Consider the following 19,960-nt stretch of genomic DNA (forward strand, 5'->3'; position numbering starts at 1 on the left):
GGCCACATTCGAAGTGACAGACGAGTCCAGCTTGTATTGAAACAAGAGCAGCCATAGTTTTTGGTCGTCAACAATGGTGTTGTGGTCACCTAAAACCGTTGGTACGCCAGCATCAATGCCCGGTTGACAGTTCACCCCCATGAAACCAGCATTTCGCGCAAGGAAACCGCGCAGTATGTCGGGGTCGAATCTGTTTTGCATCCCTCGCTTGATAAAGTGATTGAAATGTACGGGGACATGCTTGAATGCTTGCTACTTAGAGGGGCTACTTGGAGGTGCTGCCGTCGAAGCATGCAAACAGCTAAAATGAACGGTGTTAGTACCGAAGTGTTGGTGTGTTTACAAGTTTCAAGCCCGCAAGCCATTACATCAAACCCGCTGTGTTCCCTGGAGATCGATCCGTCGCACTACTTTACGCGAGAATACGATGCATTGATACATGCAGATATGTGCTACACTTCCGTCGGCAACCTATGTGATTGACCAAATATTACCCCAATAATCTACTGTGGAAACCTGATGAATATATTGCGTATGAATTATTCCGCCAACGCGGATGGAGGTAGAAGATTTGGCACGACTCAGCCTTCGCGCGTTGCGTCGACTCTGTCGAACGTCTATGCAGGCGCCTATCTGATGACCACTCCTAGGTTCGGGTTCATGCGCAGGTTAAACTTGACGACCTCGCACATTTGAACGCCCCAATCCTTCTCTTCCGGGCCGATGACCAGTGCCACCAGTTTGTAGCACTTCGTGTTCACCTTCCGCGAGTGCTTGAGATGCCGTTTGAGCGCATCGTTTCGCGAGTAGGACTTGTTGCAACCGCCCGGGCATTTGAACGGCTTCTGCTCGGCATCGAAATGCGTGAGCATGTGCTTGTCGAACTGGCCTTTGGTGAGGCTCGAGGATGGGCAGCCAGTGAAGCGGCAGCCGAACCGCGGCTTCTTGCCGCTCGCGCGCCTTCTTCCTCTGCCATGGAGCTGCAGAAAACGACGAGTTAGTTAGATGATAAAGGCGCGCGGGAAGCGGAAGTCACGCACTATTCCGTTCTCGTCCAAAGCTTCCGGAGGAGGAGGCGGGGGCGGATCGTCAAGAGAAATTTGCAGCCCACTCCTGGTCACACAGGCTCGCAGGACTTGCTCGTTCACGGTGAGGTTGCGACCTGTGAGGGCGCGACGTGCCCGTTTCGGCGCGGGTGTTTCCGTAGAAGGTGGAGCCGCTGGCAGTACCTCCTCCTCAAAAGCGTTGATGTCTCCAGGCGCCCGAATGTCATCAAAAGCGATAAGCTGCGGGGGAGGAGCAGATCCAGCTAGGCGGCTGCCGCTAGAGGACGCTTCTGGCTGCTCGTGCTCGTGCTCCAGCTTCGAGCTGAGGCGAGTGCGAGGCCCTTTGCGCTGAAGGGGGGATGAGCTTCAAGTCCCATGATGATATGGAGGGGCCAGAACACACTTTGGGATGAGCGTCCTTGGAGGTAGTCTTGGACCGCAGCTGCCGCTCGAGCTGTCGAGAGGCTTCAATATCCTGCGTCATCCGCTGCGTGTCGAACTGGGCGGGAACATCCTCGGAAGGTTGGGGTGCTTGCGGTGCTTTCCAGGAGACCGAAGACTGACCGAGGGGACCATTGGATGCCGGGTCGAAGGGAATGCCGGGGTACTGAGCCGTGTTGTACGTCGGACCAATATACGCGGCGTCAAGGTATTGCGCATGGCCCATTTGACCGACGGGAGCGTTGGTGTACTGGGCAGGGTCGAAGCCCTGGCCAAGGGTATTGTCTGCGTAACAGGTGGCGGCGGAAATCTGCCCTACGGGGTCGTGGTTCGGCTGCTGCGAGGTGTTGTAGGTCTGCCCCACGGGAGCATAGAGAAACTGGACCGGGTCGAACGTCTGGCCCAGAGAAGTACTGGCGTACAGGGCCGGGTCAAACGATTGACGTAGAGGAGCATTGGAGTACTGGACCGGGGCAAGCGTCTGCGGTGCGGATGCATTGGATGGGCCAGCCGAGTTGGATGTTTGTATTGGTGCGTAGTTGGAGTGCGGTGCCGCGTTGAACGTTTGGAGCGCACTTGGGTATTGAGTCGGGCCAGGCGTGTGGGCGGGGTACTGATTCGAGTACCACGCTGGATTGAACGCTTGGTCTGGAACAGCTTCGGCTGACGGATACGGGTCGAATGGCTGGGCGAGCGTATCTTGAAAATTCTCAACCTGGTCGAACGTCTGAGGAGCGTTGCCATAATCGCCGTAATCGATAGGCTGAGGCGGCGGATCGGGGGGAGGATCGAATTGACTAGGTGGTTGGGATCCGGCAGGAGGATATTCGAATTCGAACGGGAGATTGTACATCCAATGCTCGTCGAACACCGCCTGTGGCTGCTATGTATGACACATCAAGTCAGCGAAAACGTAGGAGACAAAATGAGCAAAGCTCACGGCGCTGTTCGAGGCGTCTTGGTGGTCTTGCATAAATAAGTCGGATCCGGAACTATATACACGGGAGTTCATCCCGAAAACAAGCGTCTATGGGCTCAAGCCAGTTTAAAAGCGGTGGTAGAACCCGAGGATAGCGTGAACGTCTCGTTCAACGCTGCAACAGCCGGGGCCGATCAACGATCCCTAAGCTGCTGTAGCGAAGAGCGAAATTGCGTCGTGAAGCAGTGGGATTCGAGGAGTTTCGAACATAATTTGGTTCGCGGTTTTAAGTTCGGCGCATGTGTCATATCCGATAATGAAGCGTAGAGGGCACAAATGCGGCCACGAGCAGCTTGCTGGGTGGTAGAGACGGGCAAAAAGTTGAGCGTCGTCGGCCTGCAAGCCACCGCGGGGCGGGGAAGGTGCGAACGCGAGCATGGACCCGCAATGTCGAATATCGGTGGACTTCGAATTCAGGCTAGATACCAGTGACAAATGGCCCACACGATCGATACGGTGGGCGTTGGCCTTAAGTTCGCCTAGGAGCAACGTTTCGATAGTGAAGACATGACCGTAGGGTACAGCGATACTGAAAGGAGGCACTCATTCAGTGCATGTACTCATACTCATAGAACGACCGCTTACCACGTTAATACGTCCAAGGAGCGCACTAGCGCCGACGATGACGTCGGCACTTGCCTGTATTGGCGCGTAGAGGGCCACCCCGCCTCCTTCGAAGACGCGAGGCACAGTGGCCGTGACTCCGCGAGATTGGCTCTCAACACAACGCCTAGGGCTGAGTAGCTACGTGGCTTCTTGACGCTGAATTGATCTCCGCGAAGACAGGGCGCCGGGAGCCAGGCCCTGGAGACCCGTAGGAACGAACCTGGAAAAAATTAGTAGTCAAAATCAAGATGACTTCGTGGAGTCTCCACGCGCGCGGCCACGGTGGAACACGTTGAATAGTGCACAGCATGAATGATACGCGCGCATATGGTGTGCCTCGAACATGTTGTGGTGGAAGTCTCGAGATAATCCACCCCCAGAAGACCACAATGGTTGCAACAATGGTGCCAGAGGATGTCGGAGCTCGAAGACGTATCCATTCCACCAAAGGGTCCGGTGCTGGTGGATCGCGAGCACGCGAGCACGTAGAGGGTTCGAAGAAGAGAGCCGAGGTTGCGCAAATGCGATACGCTACAAGGGTAAGCGATAGAAGATCCGGACAATGTGACCACAAAGACAACCTGACGAATGGGTGCATTCAACTTTTGTCTTTCGGATGATTTGCCGCGTCGTTCCGGAGCTGTTCGACAGGCTTCCATATCTCCTTCGTCGCGTGCATGAGTTCGTATAGCTGGCCAACTTGTTCGTTGGACATCTGTGTCCTATGAGAGAAGTCCATCGCCCAGGTGAATAGTGCTCTCACCTTCTCAAACACGGTCGGGTCCATCTTCTTTCCCGAAAAGTGTTCTGCGTCCTCCGCACCAGTAGGCAGCTGGTCGAGGTACATCTTCCACTGCGAGAGGAAGCCGATGATGTGCACCGGGTTATCCGACGTCCTGTGTCTTCGAAACTCTGCCGCCACTCGGCATCAGTGGCTTTGCTACACGACAAAGAAAGCACTAGTACGAACCGGACTTGACGTAGTCATCGCCCAGGGAACGCATCTCGTAGGGCAGGAGCCTGTGTGCCCGTAGCAGCCGCCTCAGGAGCCTGCACAGTCATCAAAGGCTCGCCTCAGACATCTCGACGCGTAACCAACCAAGGGGTAGAGCAAGGGATATGGATGCATACGGCTTGGGAGGGAGGAGCGTCGCGCTCGCCTCGCGGAGGTTTAGCGGCCGGGTCGTCACAGACTGGGCGAGTCGTTGGAGGGAGGAACGCATCGCGAATCTCAGTCAGCCGTTGTGCTCTTTATACGTTGGGCGCAAGTGTGTGGTGGACCGTCGTTGGCTTAGACGGCGAACACTCAGATATTCGATGGAGATGCCGCGGATATTACGTCTTTGGCCGTGGCCCACGTGCTAATATCCGTCTTACAGTAAGATCCCGCATTACGAGGCCACTGTTCTTTGTGCTTTGCAGCGCTTGGGCCAATCAACCACCGAGTTCGCCGTTCACCCGATATGACTCGACCTACGCCGAATCCACCTTCGTGAACCGTTAGAAGTACCGAAAGTCTAGTACCGACTGCGCTTCCAGTTGCACGGTGCACCGGTAGTGGCAACTCGACACGGAACCACTCACCCTAGAGTCATGGCGCCGGCCGTGACTTTGGCTATAACTACTCACTAGCAACCTCCATAAGCCGTCGGTACCTCACACCAGAGGGGCAGTCACCTTCCGACCCGATGTGTATCTCGTGGCCCGTGGGTGGAAAGGAGCGCCATTGAGAGGGCCCGGTGTTATCGGCAGGCAGGGCGTTCTTTACCACAAGACTCGGCCTGAATGCGATCCGTACCATCGCATTGCCCAATCTTTTGCTCCGGAATCCTTCTCGGATGATCCGTAGACATATTCTTAGACGGTTCGCAGACATAACCGCCACATCTATCTACATCACAACGCTCGTCCCGCCGAGGGAAAAAAAACCCTCAACTGGTCATCTATGTATAGTTGGAACTTGAAGATTCCATAGCACCATCCGTGGCCGACTTCACGCTAGTTCCCGTGGTCGAGACAAAGGTGAGTCTCGGTGCTCCATCATGATGCTCGGTTTGCCCAGACTCAGTCACGAAACACGATGGTAGAGACGGTAGTGGCTCGCCGTATAGCTTTGGTATCAAGATCACCATAGCGGTCTGGCACCCCCGAGATCCGCCTCTCTCGTCTCGGTCAAGACTTCGACTTCATGTACCGCATGCCTCCCTCTGGTATTCGCGGTGTTCAGATCATCGAATTCGACCACGCCACTTGCAAATCCTCTCCCGTTCCTCTAGGTACCGAAGCAGACTTCTGCAGGCGATGCGCATATCGATGCTATTGCCATCGACCGCCCATCCTTTATCAAATTCGACGCAAAACGTTCACGGCTGTCATGAAGCACTTTCCGATATCTGGACACCGAGCGAAAATAGAGACCTGCACCATAGGTATGTGCTGATCTATTTTCGACCGGTCCAACAGCGCCACTTCATACGCGCGCAGATCATCAGCACGATCCTAGCTCCTGGACGAGACAACAAGTGAGCCTCGGTTCTCAATCACGATTCTTGGTGGTCGCTACCAGGTTTCAGGCGCAGGCATCATAGACGATCTTTGACCACTTGATGGCTTTGTGCACGACTTCAATATGCGTCACGCCTCGGTTCTCCGGCTTTCTAACCTTCTGGCTCTCGAGTTCAGATCAGCAACGCAGGCGATGCCACTCGCTGTTTTTTTTTTTTGCGCGTCTATCTGGGCACCAGAATTCGGCACCGGAGGCGATGTTCCATATTCTGGCGACCAGTCGCCGACCTCCTCGCGGACGCCTCGTTGTTACGGCCGTTTGGTGCCCGTGGCAGGATCTGCGGAACGCGATGCAGGCTAATTCGCAGCGTTCGACACTATCGTTTTTCTTTACCACGCCCGGAGCGATACGCCGTGCTCTCTTCAGTGCATATTAGGTTCCCCAAGGAGGTAGGCGTAGAGCGCTGCTTAGTCGCACGTCTGAGACGCAGACAAAAGGCACGGATAACAACGGCGTGATAGCCTTCAGCCACCGCGGCCTCATGCAGGGCCTTGTCGCTTTATCTCTGGAGATGGACACTGCGATCTGTAGATGGGTCGGTAGAGCATCGCCCTGGTCATTGTACTGGACTGATCCTGCCTACCTTATTTGAATGAGCATCATTGCACACCGACGAAATGCGGTCACTCCTTGTGTTTGAGATGTGATGCCGTGTCTGAGAAACAACCAACATATCTGATCTGTTGTCGATCCCCCTTGGATTCTGCAAGGTTGGACCACTAGCGGTGCCGCCCGCGATCATGTTAGACCAAGAATATCTACGCAATACATGGTGAAACTGGAAGAGCTTTTTGGACGACGCGATCTACCGCCGGGGTACACACGGTGCACAGCCGCTGTAAATCACATACACGGAAGGGGCAGCTCCGCGCAAAGACCGCCGGCGATGCAATCAGACCCAAAGCCAAAGGGTTTCATTTGCCAACTGAAACGACTTCTCCAGCGCTCCTCGGTGCTGGCGCTGCGCGATTGGAGGGGGAGGAGAGACTCGGCGTCTAAGTCACACACACCCCACATTTGGCGGAACGGAGGAACGCCGATTCCGGCGTTCCTGGCACGATCGCCATCAGAGCGCGCGTTTATCAGATCTGGGTAGAGATATGACCGGTCCTGGTCGTCTTTCATAGCGAAGATATCTAGCGCTAGGGATTGCAACGCGATGGATGGCTGCACAGGAGACTTGTACGCGACGACGCGACGTCTGGCTTGGTAGGAGCGGTGAGAAGGGACGAGACGGGATTTTGAATCTGATGGGAGGGCAGGCCGGAGTCGGCACGTGCTTCGCCAGATCTGGTTCCGACACGAGGCGACCTGGCCGTGGGACCGTTGGCACGCGCGACGCGTCTCCTGCTCGACGGCGACGACAGCGTCCGTGGGCGGTGGCGACCTTCTACCGTCGTACAAAAGGCTGCTGGCCGCGTGCGTTTGCGACGAGCGCACCGTCCTGTCCTCGATACCTGGGCCAGACGAGGGGGCGCGTCCAGCGACCGGGGTGGGCCCGCCCGAAAGCGCTCACAAAGAGGCGTCCAAAACGGGAAGTGTTGTATTAACGTTCGCGGCTTCTGCGCCCTCCCAGGCCGTCTCGCGCTCGGGTCGGTATAAATCCCTGACGCCCCGAGAACAATAAGAGCCCGCCCCCCGCCCCCTCGCCTTTTGTTCCCTCCAGATTGGGCGTAGAGACAGAGCCAGCCATGCCCGCCGTCCGCCTTTCCACGCGCCGCCGCCGCTCCTCCCTCGCCAACCTCGGTGCGTTCTGACGTCCTCCCTTATCGCGTCTTATCGCACACACTGATCGTCCCTCCCTTGCAGCCGGCCTGAACCCCATCAAGCCAGGCCAGTACGGCATCTCCTCGCGCTCCCCCCGCGCCGTCACCTTCGCCCCGAACGTCACCCCGGGCACCTACAGCACCGACCCCGCCGCCTCCCTCGCCGCCGCCGACCCGGACTCCAAGCCCGAGGCCCAGCTCTTCCCCGTCGTCGACGCGCCCTCCACCGGCGCCAAGCCCGACGCCCCCAAGCGGCGCGCCCCGCCCGGCCGCCGCCGCTCCGTCGGCCACGTCCCCCGCCCGCCCAACGCCTTCATGCTCTTCCGCGCCAACTTTGTCAAGCAGAAGCACGTCCCCGGCTCCATCGAGACCAACCACGGCTCGCTCTCCCGCATCATCGGCAACTGCTGGCGCCAGCTCCCGCTCCTCGAGCGCGCCTACTGGGAGAAGGAGGCCGCCGCCGCCAAGGCCCTCCACAAGCAGACCTACCCCGACTACAAGTTCCGTCCGATCCACACCAAGCACAAGGACCGCGCCGGTGCGGGCAAGAAGGACAAGCACGTGCTCTCTCCTGAGGAGGAGCGCCGGCTCGAGGACGTCGCGCTGCTCCTTATCGAAGGCAAACGCGGCGCCGAGCTCTCCGAGGCCGTCCGCGAGCTCGACGAGGAACGCGCGAAGGAGAGTGGAAACGGCAGCGCACGGGCCACCGAGAGCCCCGCGCCGCTCCCGCCGCTCAGCCCGCCCCCGCCGTACGAGCGCCAGCAGACGCGCTTCCACCGCCGGAGCTCGTCCGTCCCGCCTCCGATGCAATACATGCACCACCTCCAGTATCAGCCCCAGCAGCCGCAGTCCATGGGCATGGGCATGGGAATGGCGCCCATCGCGCTCCCCGCGCTCCCGTTCCTGTCCTCGCTCTCCCGCCCGGCCTCGCCCCCGGTCGGCAACATCTCGCGCACCGTCATCGGCCAGCGCCGCCCGTCCAGCGTCCAGCCGATCCCGTCCCGGCCGTGGGGGTACGACTTCGACCAGCAGCCGTACGGGTACGAGCAGCACTTCCACAACCCGACCGCGGACCTGTACATGGCCGACGCGCCCGTGCTCATGCAGCGTAGCCCGTCGCCGCTCCCCGAGGCGGACACGACGATCTGGGACCAAAACTTCCTCGGCTCCGGCGGCTTTTCGCAGACCTCCGCGCAATCGCATCCTGAAGCCGCCTTCGTGAGTGCCCCGTTGCTACCAAAACCCCGCACTGCACAGTTGCTCACAAACCTTCCCTTCTCCTCGCAGAACGTGCACGGACTGATGGAATCGCTCGATACGACTTGTGCCCAGCCGTCGTTCGCGCTGGAGGACACGATCTCCCCGCTCGACGGGCCGCACCACCCGGAGCTCACCATCCGGATCCCGTACCCGATCTCAGGTGACCTCGAGACGCCCAGCGCCTGGCCGCACTCGGAGCCGTCCACCGCCTACTCGGGCTCGCCCGCACCGAGCGAGCACGTCGCGCTCCACCACCAGCACCAACAACACCCCGAACTGCACGCGCCCGTCCCTCAACAGGCCGTCCCAAAGTGGACCGATTACCACATGGGCGGGTTTGAGCCATCGCAGCAGCAGCAGCAGCAGGAGCCGACGATGGACTCCGGGCTGGAAAACTACCACGTCGGGATCGAGCACCTCGGGCTGAACGTCGGCGACATGTTCGCCGGCGCGGATCTCGGCGCGGACGGCATGTACGACGCGAGCGCGTACGCGGACGTCCTCGGCGTCGTCTGCGAGGAGGCCACCCCTCCCGCCCACGGATACGAATACTGATTTTACTTCTCCCTCTCTCTCTCTCGGAAACGGGAACGGATCCTCATCATCATTCTTGGTTATCGGAACCTTGGCTTGGATACCCCCACAGATCTCCTACTCAATAACACAAACCTCACACGCACACACCCACACGTCTCATCGTATTGCCTCTGACTCTGACCCGGCATCACCCCTGCATTGTAGCCCTTTTTTTTATTACCTGCTGTATCTATACGTACGCATCTCCCCCTTCCTCCGCCTGGCTTTCTTGGTTAGCCCCCGTGGGCGTTCGCGTCCTCGTACTGCGGATGATCTGTCTCGTCACCTCACTGTAGCCCTACTATGGGTCTCGAACCTGTGCATAGATTTATACCTAATATCACATCATTCTAATAATGCGTCGCTGAAGGAGTGCGGCTCGACTTATGGGGTAATTGACAGGCACACACACCCCGGTTCATTCTTCATCGCTTTGCTGCTTAGGCCCATATGGTCAACGTGTTTGGGACGAAATCTACTCTCACGTCGTCATGTACTTATGGGGTTACCGGCGGGTAAGGGCCATTCATCATTCTACATACTGATACGCAGGGGGCAACATTGAGTGAGGCATTGCTGACTCCAAGGGAATAAAACAATGAACCATCAGGATCGCTTCAGGAACGCGAGGCGCTAGTCACGGTTCGGGCGTGAAAAACGCAACAAGAAACGGGGGGGTCCGTCGAAGCATGACCGGGCCAAAGCGAGAGAAATGCGGAAACGAATCGCGTCGATTTGGATATCGCTCAGATACCGAGGTGGATGTACGGCGCCCAACGGCTCGGGTCGGGGTGCACATGCTCCAGCTCACGCACGGCGGCGTCCAGGGCGTAAGGGACGTCGTCCGGGTTCAGAAACTCGGAATCGCCCCCGAAAAGGGTCTTGTAGACGGAGGCGGCGATCATCGGTCCGTCCACGTCGTCCATGGACCTAGAAACGTGTTGTGGGCTACGGGAAACGAAAAAAAAAGACGAATGCTCACCACAACGTCGCGATGACGCTCTTGAAGCCCGCGTAAAGCATCGTCGCGGCCAGGTTGATAACCTGGTCCGGTTGGTTCTGCCGGGTTATTATCGTCGTCAGACGGGTCTCGTCAACCGGTCGGGTGCCGAAGCGTCACGGCTCACATTGTCCACCTTGGCGGTGCCGCACGCGCTGAGAAACGCCAGGAAAGCGCGCGGGAGCGGGACGGGCATCATCCGTTCGATCGTCAGCGTCTCGTCCGACATGACGAAGCCGCTCTTGAGCGGGTTGTCAGGGTCCTGGTAGCCGTGGCATGCGAGGTGGAGGATCGCAGCGTCGGGAAGGAGCCCGAGCAGCGTCTCGCCTTTGACCCCGCGGCCGAGGCCGCGAAGCGCGTCCTCGTCCTCGGGAAGCTGGATCAGGGCGGGAGCGGGTATGATCCCAGCGACGCCGTGGACCTCCTCGCATGTGGCTGGCAGTTCTTTCCATCGCTCACTGTGCGGACGTGGAACGGCGGCCAGCAGTGTCTTGACGTCGTCCCTGCGAATGGGATTGTATGTCCGGCGGGCGTTGATTAGCGTCTCGAGTGTCGGAATGTATGAGGAAACAACGTAGTCCGAGCAGGAGCCTGCGGATGCTCGGGCGGCGTGGATAGGAAGGTGAACGAGAGATCCCGTTGGACACCACCAGATGCGCGGACGCTGACGACCGGAAGAGGGCTTTGCAGCGTCAGCGAGCAGCGCTGCAAGGCCCGAAGGTCGAACTCACCTTCAGTTGTAAGGCATCCAGGACAGGCCACGCGATCTTCGTCCATAAGCCTTCGAGCACTTCGTCCACCGCGTTCTTTGGAGCAGGTCTACGGCCCTTAACCTTGCTGACCTGCAACCGGGTGCGCGACCGGGCTTCCTCCGCGGCAGATCGCCACCTTTCTCCCGACGAGACCACCCAGCTGTCCGTGAGCGAGGGTAGTGCGATGCTGACTAGCCGGCCGACACCTCGGATGATGATAGCATAGGATGCCATTGCGTTCGTCACCAAGATGACAACGGGGCCCTTTTCTGCCACCTGCGACAGGGTCGAAAAGTCGTGGCACAACATGAACCGATCAAGGCCAGGCAATCTGCGGATCTGATCCACCAATCCATTGAACTCGTCGCTTTCTTGCCTCCTCTGAGAGATGGCCTTTTCCACCAGGCGTTGGTCGGAGGACGAGTAGGATATGTCGCTCTGCTTCTCCAGCTTCCTAGCGACCACGGTCAAGCGTTCACGAAGTTCTTCCGGGACGTCTTGAAAGTCGGAGCGGAGACGCAGGGTATGCGTCCAGAACACAGCGCGGCCCTGCTCGACGAACTCGACCGCCTTCTCGGGTTGGTTCGAAACAAGCGCGTGAACTGCACCTACTGTGGCCACGCTCTGGCCCATGGAGAGCGATTCCAAACGGGAGGAGGGGTCTAAGCCGAAGTAGGCTACCCGAGGAAGCAGGCCCGTGACCGTCGAATAGATGTCGAGGAGCTCCTTTCTGACCGAAGGTTCAGACATGGACTCGTGGGGCTGATTCGCCTCAATAATGCGAAGAATTCGTATGGTGCCCTGAAGGCGAGATCGCACATCGCGATGGTTTTCAGCGACGGCTTGCTTCAAGTAACCCAACGCCGCGTCCGGGTTGCACAGACCGGAACCGCGTTCGAGATAAAGCTCTGCCAGGTCGATGAGGCTCTGGAACCGAGCTCGTCGACCAAACGGCGCGCGTTCCAGCAACTCGAGGAGCAAGTCTCTGGCACGCTCCACGTCTCTCCGCTCCCCTTTCAACCGGAATCGGGCAAGGTACGATGCCCCGAGAGCGCGGAAGTACGCTGGACCAGAAGCAGACTCGAGAAAGTCGTGCTTATTGTGACTTTCCAAAAGATCGAGAGCTCTTTCGATATCCTCAACATATTTGTGATGTTGGCCGCGCAATATCAATGCGTCACAGAGACGTTGGATAGCGGGAAATCGGAATTGATGGTCAACAGGTAAAGTTTCCAAGTGTTGCTGAGAGAGCGCAATCGCTTCCTGCAAGTCTTCGTCTCGGTGATCATTCTCGAAACTGACGCAAAGACACAGTATCATCGCTGGGATGAAAAGGTCGCGGCGGCGAGGATTAGTTTCTGTCCGTAAGAAATCGCGGTAAATCATGATTGACTCGCGGAGATCGTCAATGCGCCCTGTTTCCTTGTACCGTAGGTACAAAACTTCGGCCAGGTTGATAGAGGGGACAAAGGCGTTTGCCAGCGTACGGTTCCGTGTACTGGAGTCTTCGCGAAACAACTGAATAGCTTCCTCCAGGTCAGCTAGGATCCCCGTCCAGAGAAAACGCTGCCGTATTGCTTCACCAAGATTATTGAGGCGGCCATGATACGAGTGGTGACTGTGCGGAGTTAATCGAAGGGCTTCACGGCGAAACGAGACTAGCTCAGCAAGCTCGGATTCGGATGCTGAAGCCAAGTCAAACTTGAGGACGAGCAAACCTGCCATCACGTCCAACGTATAACTTCGTGCCTCGCTCTTCGGGCTGGCGATCGACAGAGCACGTCGCGCAGTAGCGAGGGCATTGTTCAGGTCTTTAAGCTGGCCCTGTAGGTGGAATCTCCGACCTAGCGACTGGCCGAGTCGTGCTAAAAGCAACTCAAGGTTTTTATGGGAAGGCGGGCAGAGCGCCAACGACATCTCGTAGTTGGAGATAGCGTCCTCGAGATCCTTCGGGTCTTGTATGACTTCGTACCGCTTCTTCAGGTGATCAGCCAGCACATGATGGGCTCCGTGAAGCCTGTTGGTGCGTTCTTCGTGGGGGAGGGCAGAGACGTGAATCAAGACAATCCGTTGCAGGCCAATGGCTTCGTCAATGTAAGCTTGACTGTTCGTTTTCTCATAACGTCGGGCGAGGATCGAACCTAGCAGGGAGAGGGCTTGAATGCGCATTGCGTGTCCATCATCGCATGATTCGATCGTCTCTCGGCAGAGGCGCTCGGCCAAATCTCGATTTTCCGCTGGCCCACCCTGGTCTGCATCAAGGCGAAGGGCGGCAGCAAATCGGACCCAAAGGGTAGGGCAGATGAAACCGTCGGACTTGCACGCGTCAAGGCCCTCCTGGCCAAGCCTCAGGACCTCTTCCAGGTCCTCTCTTCGTCCACCTGAACAGAAGTAATGACGCGATCTCAGGGCATGGCAAAGCAGCCCAAGGGCATGGTACCGCATTGGTGCTATCGCATTTTGCTGTGCCTGGCGTGAGCGTTGCATATCCATGACGAGTATCACAGAGAACTACGTGCCCTATATTGTTCTGCTGAAAGCATCTCGCGATACTTGAGGATGCACTGATTTAATGCCTCAAAATCCATCTGTTGCTCAAATTGGGCGTGTAGACCTGCAGCCTCCGTTCCAGTCTTCGAAGTTACTAACGTTCGTTGCGTTGTGAGTAAATAGGCTCCGCTTCATACAGGGAGAACGCACTGGGCTTGCATTCACAGACTAGACTGGCAGTCAAGTCACTGTGTTTCTTTTCGTCAAGATTCTGCAGCCGGAATGCCCCGAAAACATCGCTGAATAGAGCTGGACGCGAGGATATGTCAATATACAACCCTTTCATGAGTATGTGACCCTTACCAATGGGTGCGTGAAGAATGGCTTGTATGTGCTGCATGTGAGGGCGCGGCGAGATGTTTCAAAGCGGCAGACTGGGGAGAGGCGCCGCAAGAGTCATAGACGGTGAAGGTGCCTTATATGCGTCGGTGCTGTGTTCGGCGTTACTGATGGACGCCCTTGATGCAGTGGACGATTCCATGTTGACGTCTTCGGTGAGCAGGGTTTGTGGTGGAAGTAAATCTTATCATTTCCTCCTTGGGGAAGACGCTCCAGTAGACGTCTCCGTGATGAGGGGTCCCAGTGAGGCTGGAATGGAGGGTCCATACATCCCGTGAAACGGCTGCAAGAAGGTTTCGGCGAGCCGTAGTTGATGACATTGTTCGGTCGGATGTTCTGGTCCGCGTTGCATTATAGAAGGATCGGCGGATGAGATATGGACAGCCAGCACCCAATCTGGTAAACACAAACACTGGACTATCCACGGTCATCCTCGATAGAAGCTTGCTATGCCAATCAGGATGGCGGATTGGCGCGAATAGAGATGCGAGCTTGATTGTGTGTGACCAACAGCGGGATCGCACTGAGCAAGAGGGCGCTAAAGCGATACCTTCGTTGATATATCGATGCGCATGCGAAATGTATGACGAGAGTGCACGGGAAAAGCCGACCGAGCAATGGACACTGCACAGAGACAGCTGTTTGCTCGACTAACAGGGCCGATGCGGACATCAGACCACTCTCGAAGCTTCTTCGTTAACGAGCCCCGGAGCCGCGGACATGCCGGCTGTGAGTAGATGCTATACGTGGGAGTGAACTAGCCAATGACTGGAGAGTTCGTCAGAGTCGGTAACGGCAACCGTGGTTAGGTGATGGACGTAAAGATCGACATTGTCCAGGGTATCGCAGACGCAGACGCAGTCGGCACATTCGCACTACCGAAGGGCACTGGCAAAGGCTGAAGGTGACACTGACACTGACACCGAACTGTCAGATCACGTGGCTACTTGAGCGCGTCGCCAGAGCGCGTCGGGGACCTGCTGGTTTCTGCGTTTTGCATAACTGCTGTTACATCGCTCAAGGCTTCCGAATCGAACACGACAAGGATATAAAAGTAGCTCCTGGTGACTTAAAATTGGCGTTTCTCTGTACTTCAAGTCAACGGCACTCCAAGTGCAGAGACACCCAGCGATAGCGCCGCCATGCCATTGATACGTATTGAAGTATGCGACTTCAAGTCCTACAGGTACGCAATTCGATGAAAAGTAAAAACGGGCTCACACCGATACCGAGAACTTAATAGAGGTCACCAAACCATCGGCCCTTTTCGCCATTTCACCTCGGTCATCGGACCCAACGGTGCCGGAAAGTCGAACCTCATGGATGCCATCTCTTTCGTTCTCGGAGTGAAGAGCGCGCAACTGCGTAGTAGCCAGCTGAAAGACCTCGTCTATCGCGGAAGGAGACTCGCTAAGGGCGATGAGGAGGGCTCGAACGCGGACGAGGGAGACGACGATGAAGGCGAAGGCGAAGGAACGGCGCACAAGGCATGGGTTCTGGCTGTCTATAAGGATACGAAGGGCAAGGAGTGGCATTTTCAGCGGACGATCTCGACATCCGGCGCGTCCGAATACAAGCTGAACGGCAAAGTCGTCACCTACGCTGCATACAACTCGGCGTTGATGTCTCATAATATCCTTGTCAAGGCCAAGAACTTCCTGGTTTTCCAGGGAGATGTCGAAGCCGTAGCGTCGCAGTCTCCAAAAGAGCTCACGCGTCTCGTGGAGCAGATCAGCGGCTCATTGGAATTGGCCGCCGAGTATGAAAAGGCCAAGGAGGACCAGGAACGCGCGACGGAAAACGCCACTTTCAACTTCAACAAGCGCCGCGGTATCGCAGGCGAAATCAAGCAATACAAAGACCAGAAGCAGGAGGCGGACAAATTCGAAGAATTAGTGGAAGAAAGAGTCAGGATTTGCATCGACTAACATTAATTCATACTAATACGACACATAGGCTGAGCTGATCCTTCGCCGGACTTTGTGGAAGTTGTTCCACATCGAAGAAGGTTTAGCCACCAACGCGAGAGAGATCAAGGAGCAGAACAAGAAACTTGCCGAATTGCGTGAGCAGAAACGTTTGCAAGACGAAGGATTGGAAGGCGCTCGTGCAGAGCAAGCGAAGGCTCGTTCGAACGTGATGCAGAAAGAGAAGAAGATCAAGAAAGCTGAAAAGGCACTCGAGAGCAAGGTATGCACTACAAGACGCATATAGGCGGATACTCATGTCTGGGCAGAAACCGGATCTAGTGGCTATTGATGCTCAGATTCAGCATGCGACTCGCAAGCTCAATAATGCGCAGAAGACCAGCGAGCAGATACAGAAAGACATCGAACGTCAGAAGGAGAAAGTGGATGCGCTTCGTAATGAGCTAGTTAAGACGCAGAAGGCCGCTGATGCAGCTCAAGGTATGTGCTCTGCTACTCTTTCGTCGTTTCTTCTGACTGTTCTGCAGAGGCGCAGCGTCAGACGACTCAGGACAATCTTTCTCTCAGCGAAGAGAGCCTCGAGGAATATCGCAGACTGTGGATATTTTCCCCTACGGAAATAAGTCAAACCACTGATTAAGGCTGTCGAATAGGAAGGCACAAGCTAGTGTCCTGGCAGTTGATGAACGGCAATCGCTTGAGACGCTCGCTAGAGACGAGAAGATATCGAACCGTACACTTGGGCAGATTCGCGATAAGCACGAGCAATTGCTACAGCGCAAGCAAAAGCTCACCGAGGAGGTTGAAACCCAAGGCGCTCGTCGTGCAGAGGTGCGCATGTCCTCGGTCTCGTTCCTCCATGCCGTGGTCCTGATATGAAGTCTCGATCTAGCTGGAGGAGAAAGTGAGCACGCTGCGAGGCGAATTGCAGAAGGCCAAACAAGAACTGGACAACCAGCAGGCCGAGCGAACGCGAATCCAGTAAGGGATATCACCTTATTACCAGTCATATGGTTGACACTTTCGATCAGGACGCTCGAATCCGAGTGCAACGAGCGACTCGCAGATGTGTACAATAAACTTCTGCAAGCCGGCGTGGACCGCAAGGAGTCAGAACGCGAAACCAGGTTTAAAGAGACTCTTGCAAGCTTGCAACGCATCTTCCCTGGAGTCCGTGGTCGAGTCATCGACCTGTGCAAACCGACGCAGCGAAAATACGAAACTGCCGTGTCTGTCGTTCTTGGGCGGAACCTGGAGGCGATTGTTGTCGACGAGGAAAAGACCGCGATAGACTGCATCGAGGTTCGTTGTTGCACTTAAATGCCAGCTTTTGTTCATCTAGGTTACCTCCAGTATATGCGCAATCAACGAGCTGGTCAAGCGACGTTCATTCCGTTGGACACCATTCAGGTTAAGCCCATCAACGACAAGTTCCGGTCCTTTGCTAAGGGTGCTCGCCTCGCCGTCGATGTGATCCAATACGACCCTGTTGTGGAGCGTGCCATGCATCATGCCTGCGGGAATGCCCTGGTGTGCGACACCATGCAAGTTGCACAGTACGTTTGTTACGAAAAGGGACAAGAGGTCAAAGGTGAATAATCGCATACGTACCTCAGGGTCATTCACTAACCTCTCTGTGAAGCTGTCACTCTGGAGGGCACTATTATCCACAAGAGTGGTTTGATCACCGGTGGGCGCAGCACGCATTCGAGCGGCAAGAAGTGGGAGGAGAAGGATGTGCAGGGTAATAGCCTGACAGTTACTGTTATATGATTGCTGCTTACCTTTGTTAGGCCTTCAACGTGTACGTGACAACCTGATGGGCCAACTTCGAGACCTTGCCAAAGAGAAGCCTCGTTCTAACTCTGATGAGCGATTGTTGTCGGAGATAGCTCGCTTAGAAGCTGCCTTGACCGTTGCACGGGACGATCTAGTATGTACTCCATCTAATCGGACAGCACAGGATATCCGTATTGAAGCTGCGGCGTACAGAGCGCTTGCACGCTGCGCTTGGGTGGCCTGAAAGACGAGTTGAAGCATGTAGACAAAGAAATCAAGTCCATAAAGCCGGAACTCAACAAGGTCACTGCCTCCGTTACTCAACTGAGCCATAACTAACACAATCTCTGCAGGCCGAAAAGGCGCATGCATCGCTCCGTGAACAAATTGAAGAGTTGGCGTCCGTGATCAACCGCGCTGAAGACAGGGTATTTGCGGCGTTCTGCAGGAGCATCAACATCACGAACATCCGGGAGTACGAAGAGCGTCAGCTGAAGGTTGCCCAAGAAGAGAGTAATGCCCGGATGCGCTTCGATACTCAGATTGCTCGCCTGACACATCAGTATGCTACCGATTGTTGTGTGCAGAGGAACTCCGCCTTATTCATGCCCCCAGGTCTCGGTTTGAGGAAGAACAACTGAAGACGATGCGGGAACGCCTCCTCGCGCTTCAAAACATCGTCAAGAATGAAATCACCAACCTCGAGAAACTTCAAGCATCAAAGCAGACAACCGAACAGGAGCTAATGGATGCTGAAGAAGCGATCGATAAGTTGAACGAAGAGCTGAAAGCTCTCAAGGATGTGTTGGATACCCATACACAGACAGTTGAACAAGCGAAGCGTGCTGCATCCAAGGCCAATAAGACGCTCGAGCAAGCTCTCAAGGAAATCACTACCAAGGTGATTTGTTCTTGATAATGTCATGCTCCCCAATACACTCAACTCCGACCAGAATGACGAGATCGAGAAGCTTGGTCTCGAACGTTCGACGATTTACCGCAAGTGCAGGATGGAGAACATCAAACTTCCCCTGCTACAGGGAAATCTCAAGAATGTTCCAATGGAGGAGGTGAGTTTCCGGGACCTGCCACATGTGACCGCTCTTCAACACCTCAATAGAACCTCCGCGACGAGATGGCGATGGAAGTCGATGAGGATGAGGACGGTACTCAACCGACGAAAGTAGTATCAGACTATGGCATAGAAGTCGACTTCGATCTGCTTGACGAGGAGGAACGTGAGGTAAAGTGATGTCTCTCCTCCATTATATGGAGTCTGATTGTGAGTAGGATGGTGACCCGAAGCGTGCGGCTGAATTTGAGTCCTCCATCGCGAAGCTCAGTGCGGATATCGAGCGCATGACGCCGAACATGAAGGCGGTAGATCGGTACGCTACTCCTTCCATTCACACCGGCTTCCGCTAATGCATTGTAGCTTGGAAGATGTTGAGGCGAAACTCGCTGAGACCGAGAAAGAAGCCGACAAGACGCGGAAAGAATCCAAGACTGCAAGGGACGTTTTCAACGACGTCAAGAAACGCCGGTATGTGGACATTAGCGTTCGAGTGCATTGATGATTGAGTGGCAATTACCAGGTGCGATCTGTTCAATAAGGCATACAACCATATCTCAGAGAGGATCGACCAAGTCTACAAAGATCTCACCAAAGGGAAAGCCGCTCCGATGGGAGGAGTGGCATATCTCAGTCTGGAGGACAGCGAGGTAGGACATTATTTGTCCAAGCCTCTCTTTAAGCGCTAACTCTCGTGGATCGGGCAGGAACCATACTTGGGTGGTATCAAGTATCACGCGATGCCTCCCATGAAACGTTTCCGTGATATGGAACAGCTGTCCGGAGGAGAAAAAACCGTCGCAGCCTTGGCTTTACTATTCGCTATACATAGGTAATATTCAACATAATCCGCACCGTCCAGCACTAATGATCCGTGCAGTTACCAGCCATCGCCTTTTTTCGTCCTCGACGAAGTAGACGCTGCTTTGGACAACACGAACGTTGCCAAAGTCGCAAATTACATTCGGGCGCACGCTTCCGATACCTTCCAGTTCATCGTTATTAGTCTTAAGGGATCGTTATACGAGCGAGGAAACTCGCTTGTAGGTATTTACCGAGATCAGGATGTGAACTCGTCCAGAACGCTGACTCTTGACGTGAGTGGTCTCCCAAAGCTTTTCATCCGCTGTATTGAGACTTCCTGCAGCTCACTCAATACGACGAATGAATGCTGCGCACTATTTTCTGAATCATGACTGTCGCTATCGTTCCCGGCTCTATCTGTATCTCGCGAGTGTATTCTTGTTATCTCTGTTCGTAGTGTACGTATGCCAGTCAAATTATGCATCGATTGAACCCA

At 55.7% G+C, this 19,960-nt stretch overlaps 5 protein-coding genes across 5 annotated transcripts; 2 read left to right on the forward strand and 3 right to left on the reverse strand.

Moving 5' to 3' along the window:
• Positions 1-629: 629 nt before the first annotated feature.
• Positions 630-2,460, reverse strand: PUNSTDRAFT_134638 (uncharacterized protein; the record flags this gene model as incomplete). The annotated part of the gene is made up of 4 exons (XM_007384136.1): positions 630-980; positions 1,041-1,394; positions 1,450-2,370; positions 2,428-2,460. 4 exons carry the CDS (start codon positions 2,458-2,460, stop codon positions 630-632), a joined length of 1,659 nt encoding a protein of 552 aa, XP_007384198.1.
• Positions 2,461-3,221: 761 nt separating this feature from the next.
• PUNSTDRAFT_52700 (ACN9-domain-containing protein) lies at positions 3,222-4,358 on the reverse strand. The gene is made up of 4 exons (XM_007384137.1): positions 4,204-4,358; positions 4,043-4,122; positions 3,836-3,984; positions 3,222-3,787 (listed from the first exon to the last, which is right to left on the reverse strand). Exons 1-4 carry the CDS (start codon positions 4,293-4,295, stop codon positions 3,671-3,673), a joined length of 438 nt encoding a protein of 145 aa, XP_007384199.1. The 5' UTR covers positions 4,296-4,358; the 3' UTR covers positions 3,222-3,670.
• Positions 4,359-7,329: 2,971 nt separating this feature from the next.
• Positions 7,330-9,450, forward strand: PUNSTDRAFT_143890 (uncharacterized protein; the record flags this gene model as incomplete). The annotated part of the gene is made up of 3 exons (XM_007384138.1): positions 7,330-7,384; positions 7,448-8,622; positions 8,692-9,450. 3 exons carry the CDS (start codon positions 7,330-7,332, stop codon positions 9,217-9,219), a joined length of 1,758 nt encoding a protein of 585 aa, XP_007384200.1. The 3' UTR covers positions 9,220-9,450.
• Positions 9,451-9,986: 536 nt separating this feature from the next.
• Positions 9,987-13,161, reverse strand: PUNSTDRAFT_134641 (uncharacterized protein; the record flags this gene model as incomplete). Its single annotated transcript, XM_007384139.1, has 4 exons — positions 9,987-10,170; positions 10,223-10,299; positions 10,368-10,922; positions 10,972-13,161. The coding sequence occupies 4 exons, from the start codon at positions 13,159-13,161 to the stop codon at positions 9,987-9,989; spliced, it is 3,006 nt and encodes a 1,001-aa protein (XP_007384201.1).
• A 4,001-nt stretch (positions 13,162-17,162) lies between these two features.
• On the forward strand, positions 17,163-19,943 carry PUNSTDRAFT_52701 (uncharacterized protein; the record flags this gene model as incomplete). Its single annotated transcript, XM_007384140.1, has 14 exons — positions 17,163-17,400; positions 17,452-17,553; positions 17,603-17,742; positions 17,802-17,891; positions 17,942-18,150; positions 18,204-18,489; positions 18,542-18,658; positions 18,709-18,831; positions 18,879-18,976; positions 19,024-19,131; positions 19,184-19,310; positions 19,368-19,492; positions 19,541-19,757; positions 19,808-19,943. The coding sequence occupies 14 exons, from the start codon at positions 17,166-17,168 to the stop codon at positions 19,826-19,828; spliced, it is 1,998 nt and encodes a 665-aa protein (XP_007384202.1). The 3' UTR covers positions 19,829-19,943.
• Between the last annotated feature and the right edge of the window lie 17 nt (positions 19,944-19,960).

Source organism: Punctularia strigosozonata (assembly GCF_000264995.1).
Source record: "Punctularia strigosozonata HHB-11173 SS5 unplaced genomic scaffold PUNSTscaffold_7, whole genome shotgun sequence".
Lineage (NCBI taxonomy): Eukaryota > Fungi > Basidiomycota > Agaricomycetes > Corticiales > Punctulariaceae > Punctularia > Punctularia strigosozonata.

What these genes read in the sequence shown, in the direction of transcription:
- PUNSTDRAFT_52700 (XM_007384137.1), bottom strand. Translation starts at nt 4,295, where the DNA reads ATGCGTTCCTCCCTCCAACGACTCGCCCAGTCTGTGACGACCCGGCCG. An exon ending in ACGCTCCTCCCTCCCAAGCC is followed by an intron (nt 4,123 to 4,203) that starts GTATGCATCCAT and finishes ATGACTGTGCAG; the next exon opens with GCTCCTGAGGCGGCTGCTAC. An exon ending in CGATGACTACGTCAAGTCCG is followed by an intron (nt 3,985 to 4,042) that starts GTTCGTACTAGT and finishes GAGTGGCGGCAG; the next exon opens with AGTTTCGAAGACACAGGACG.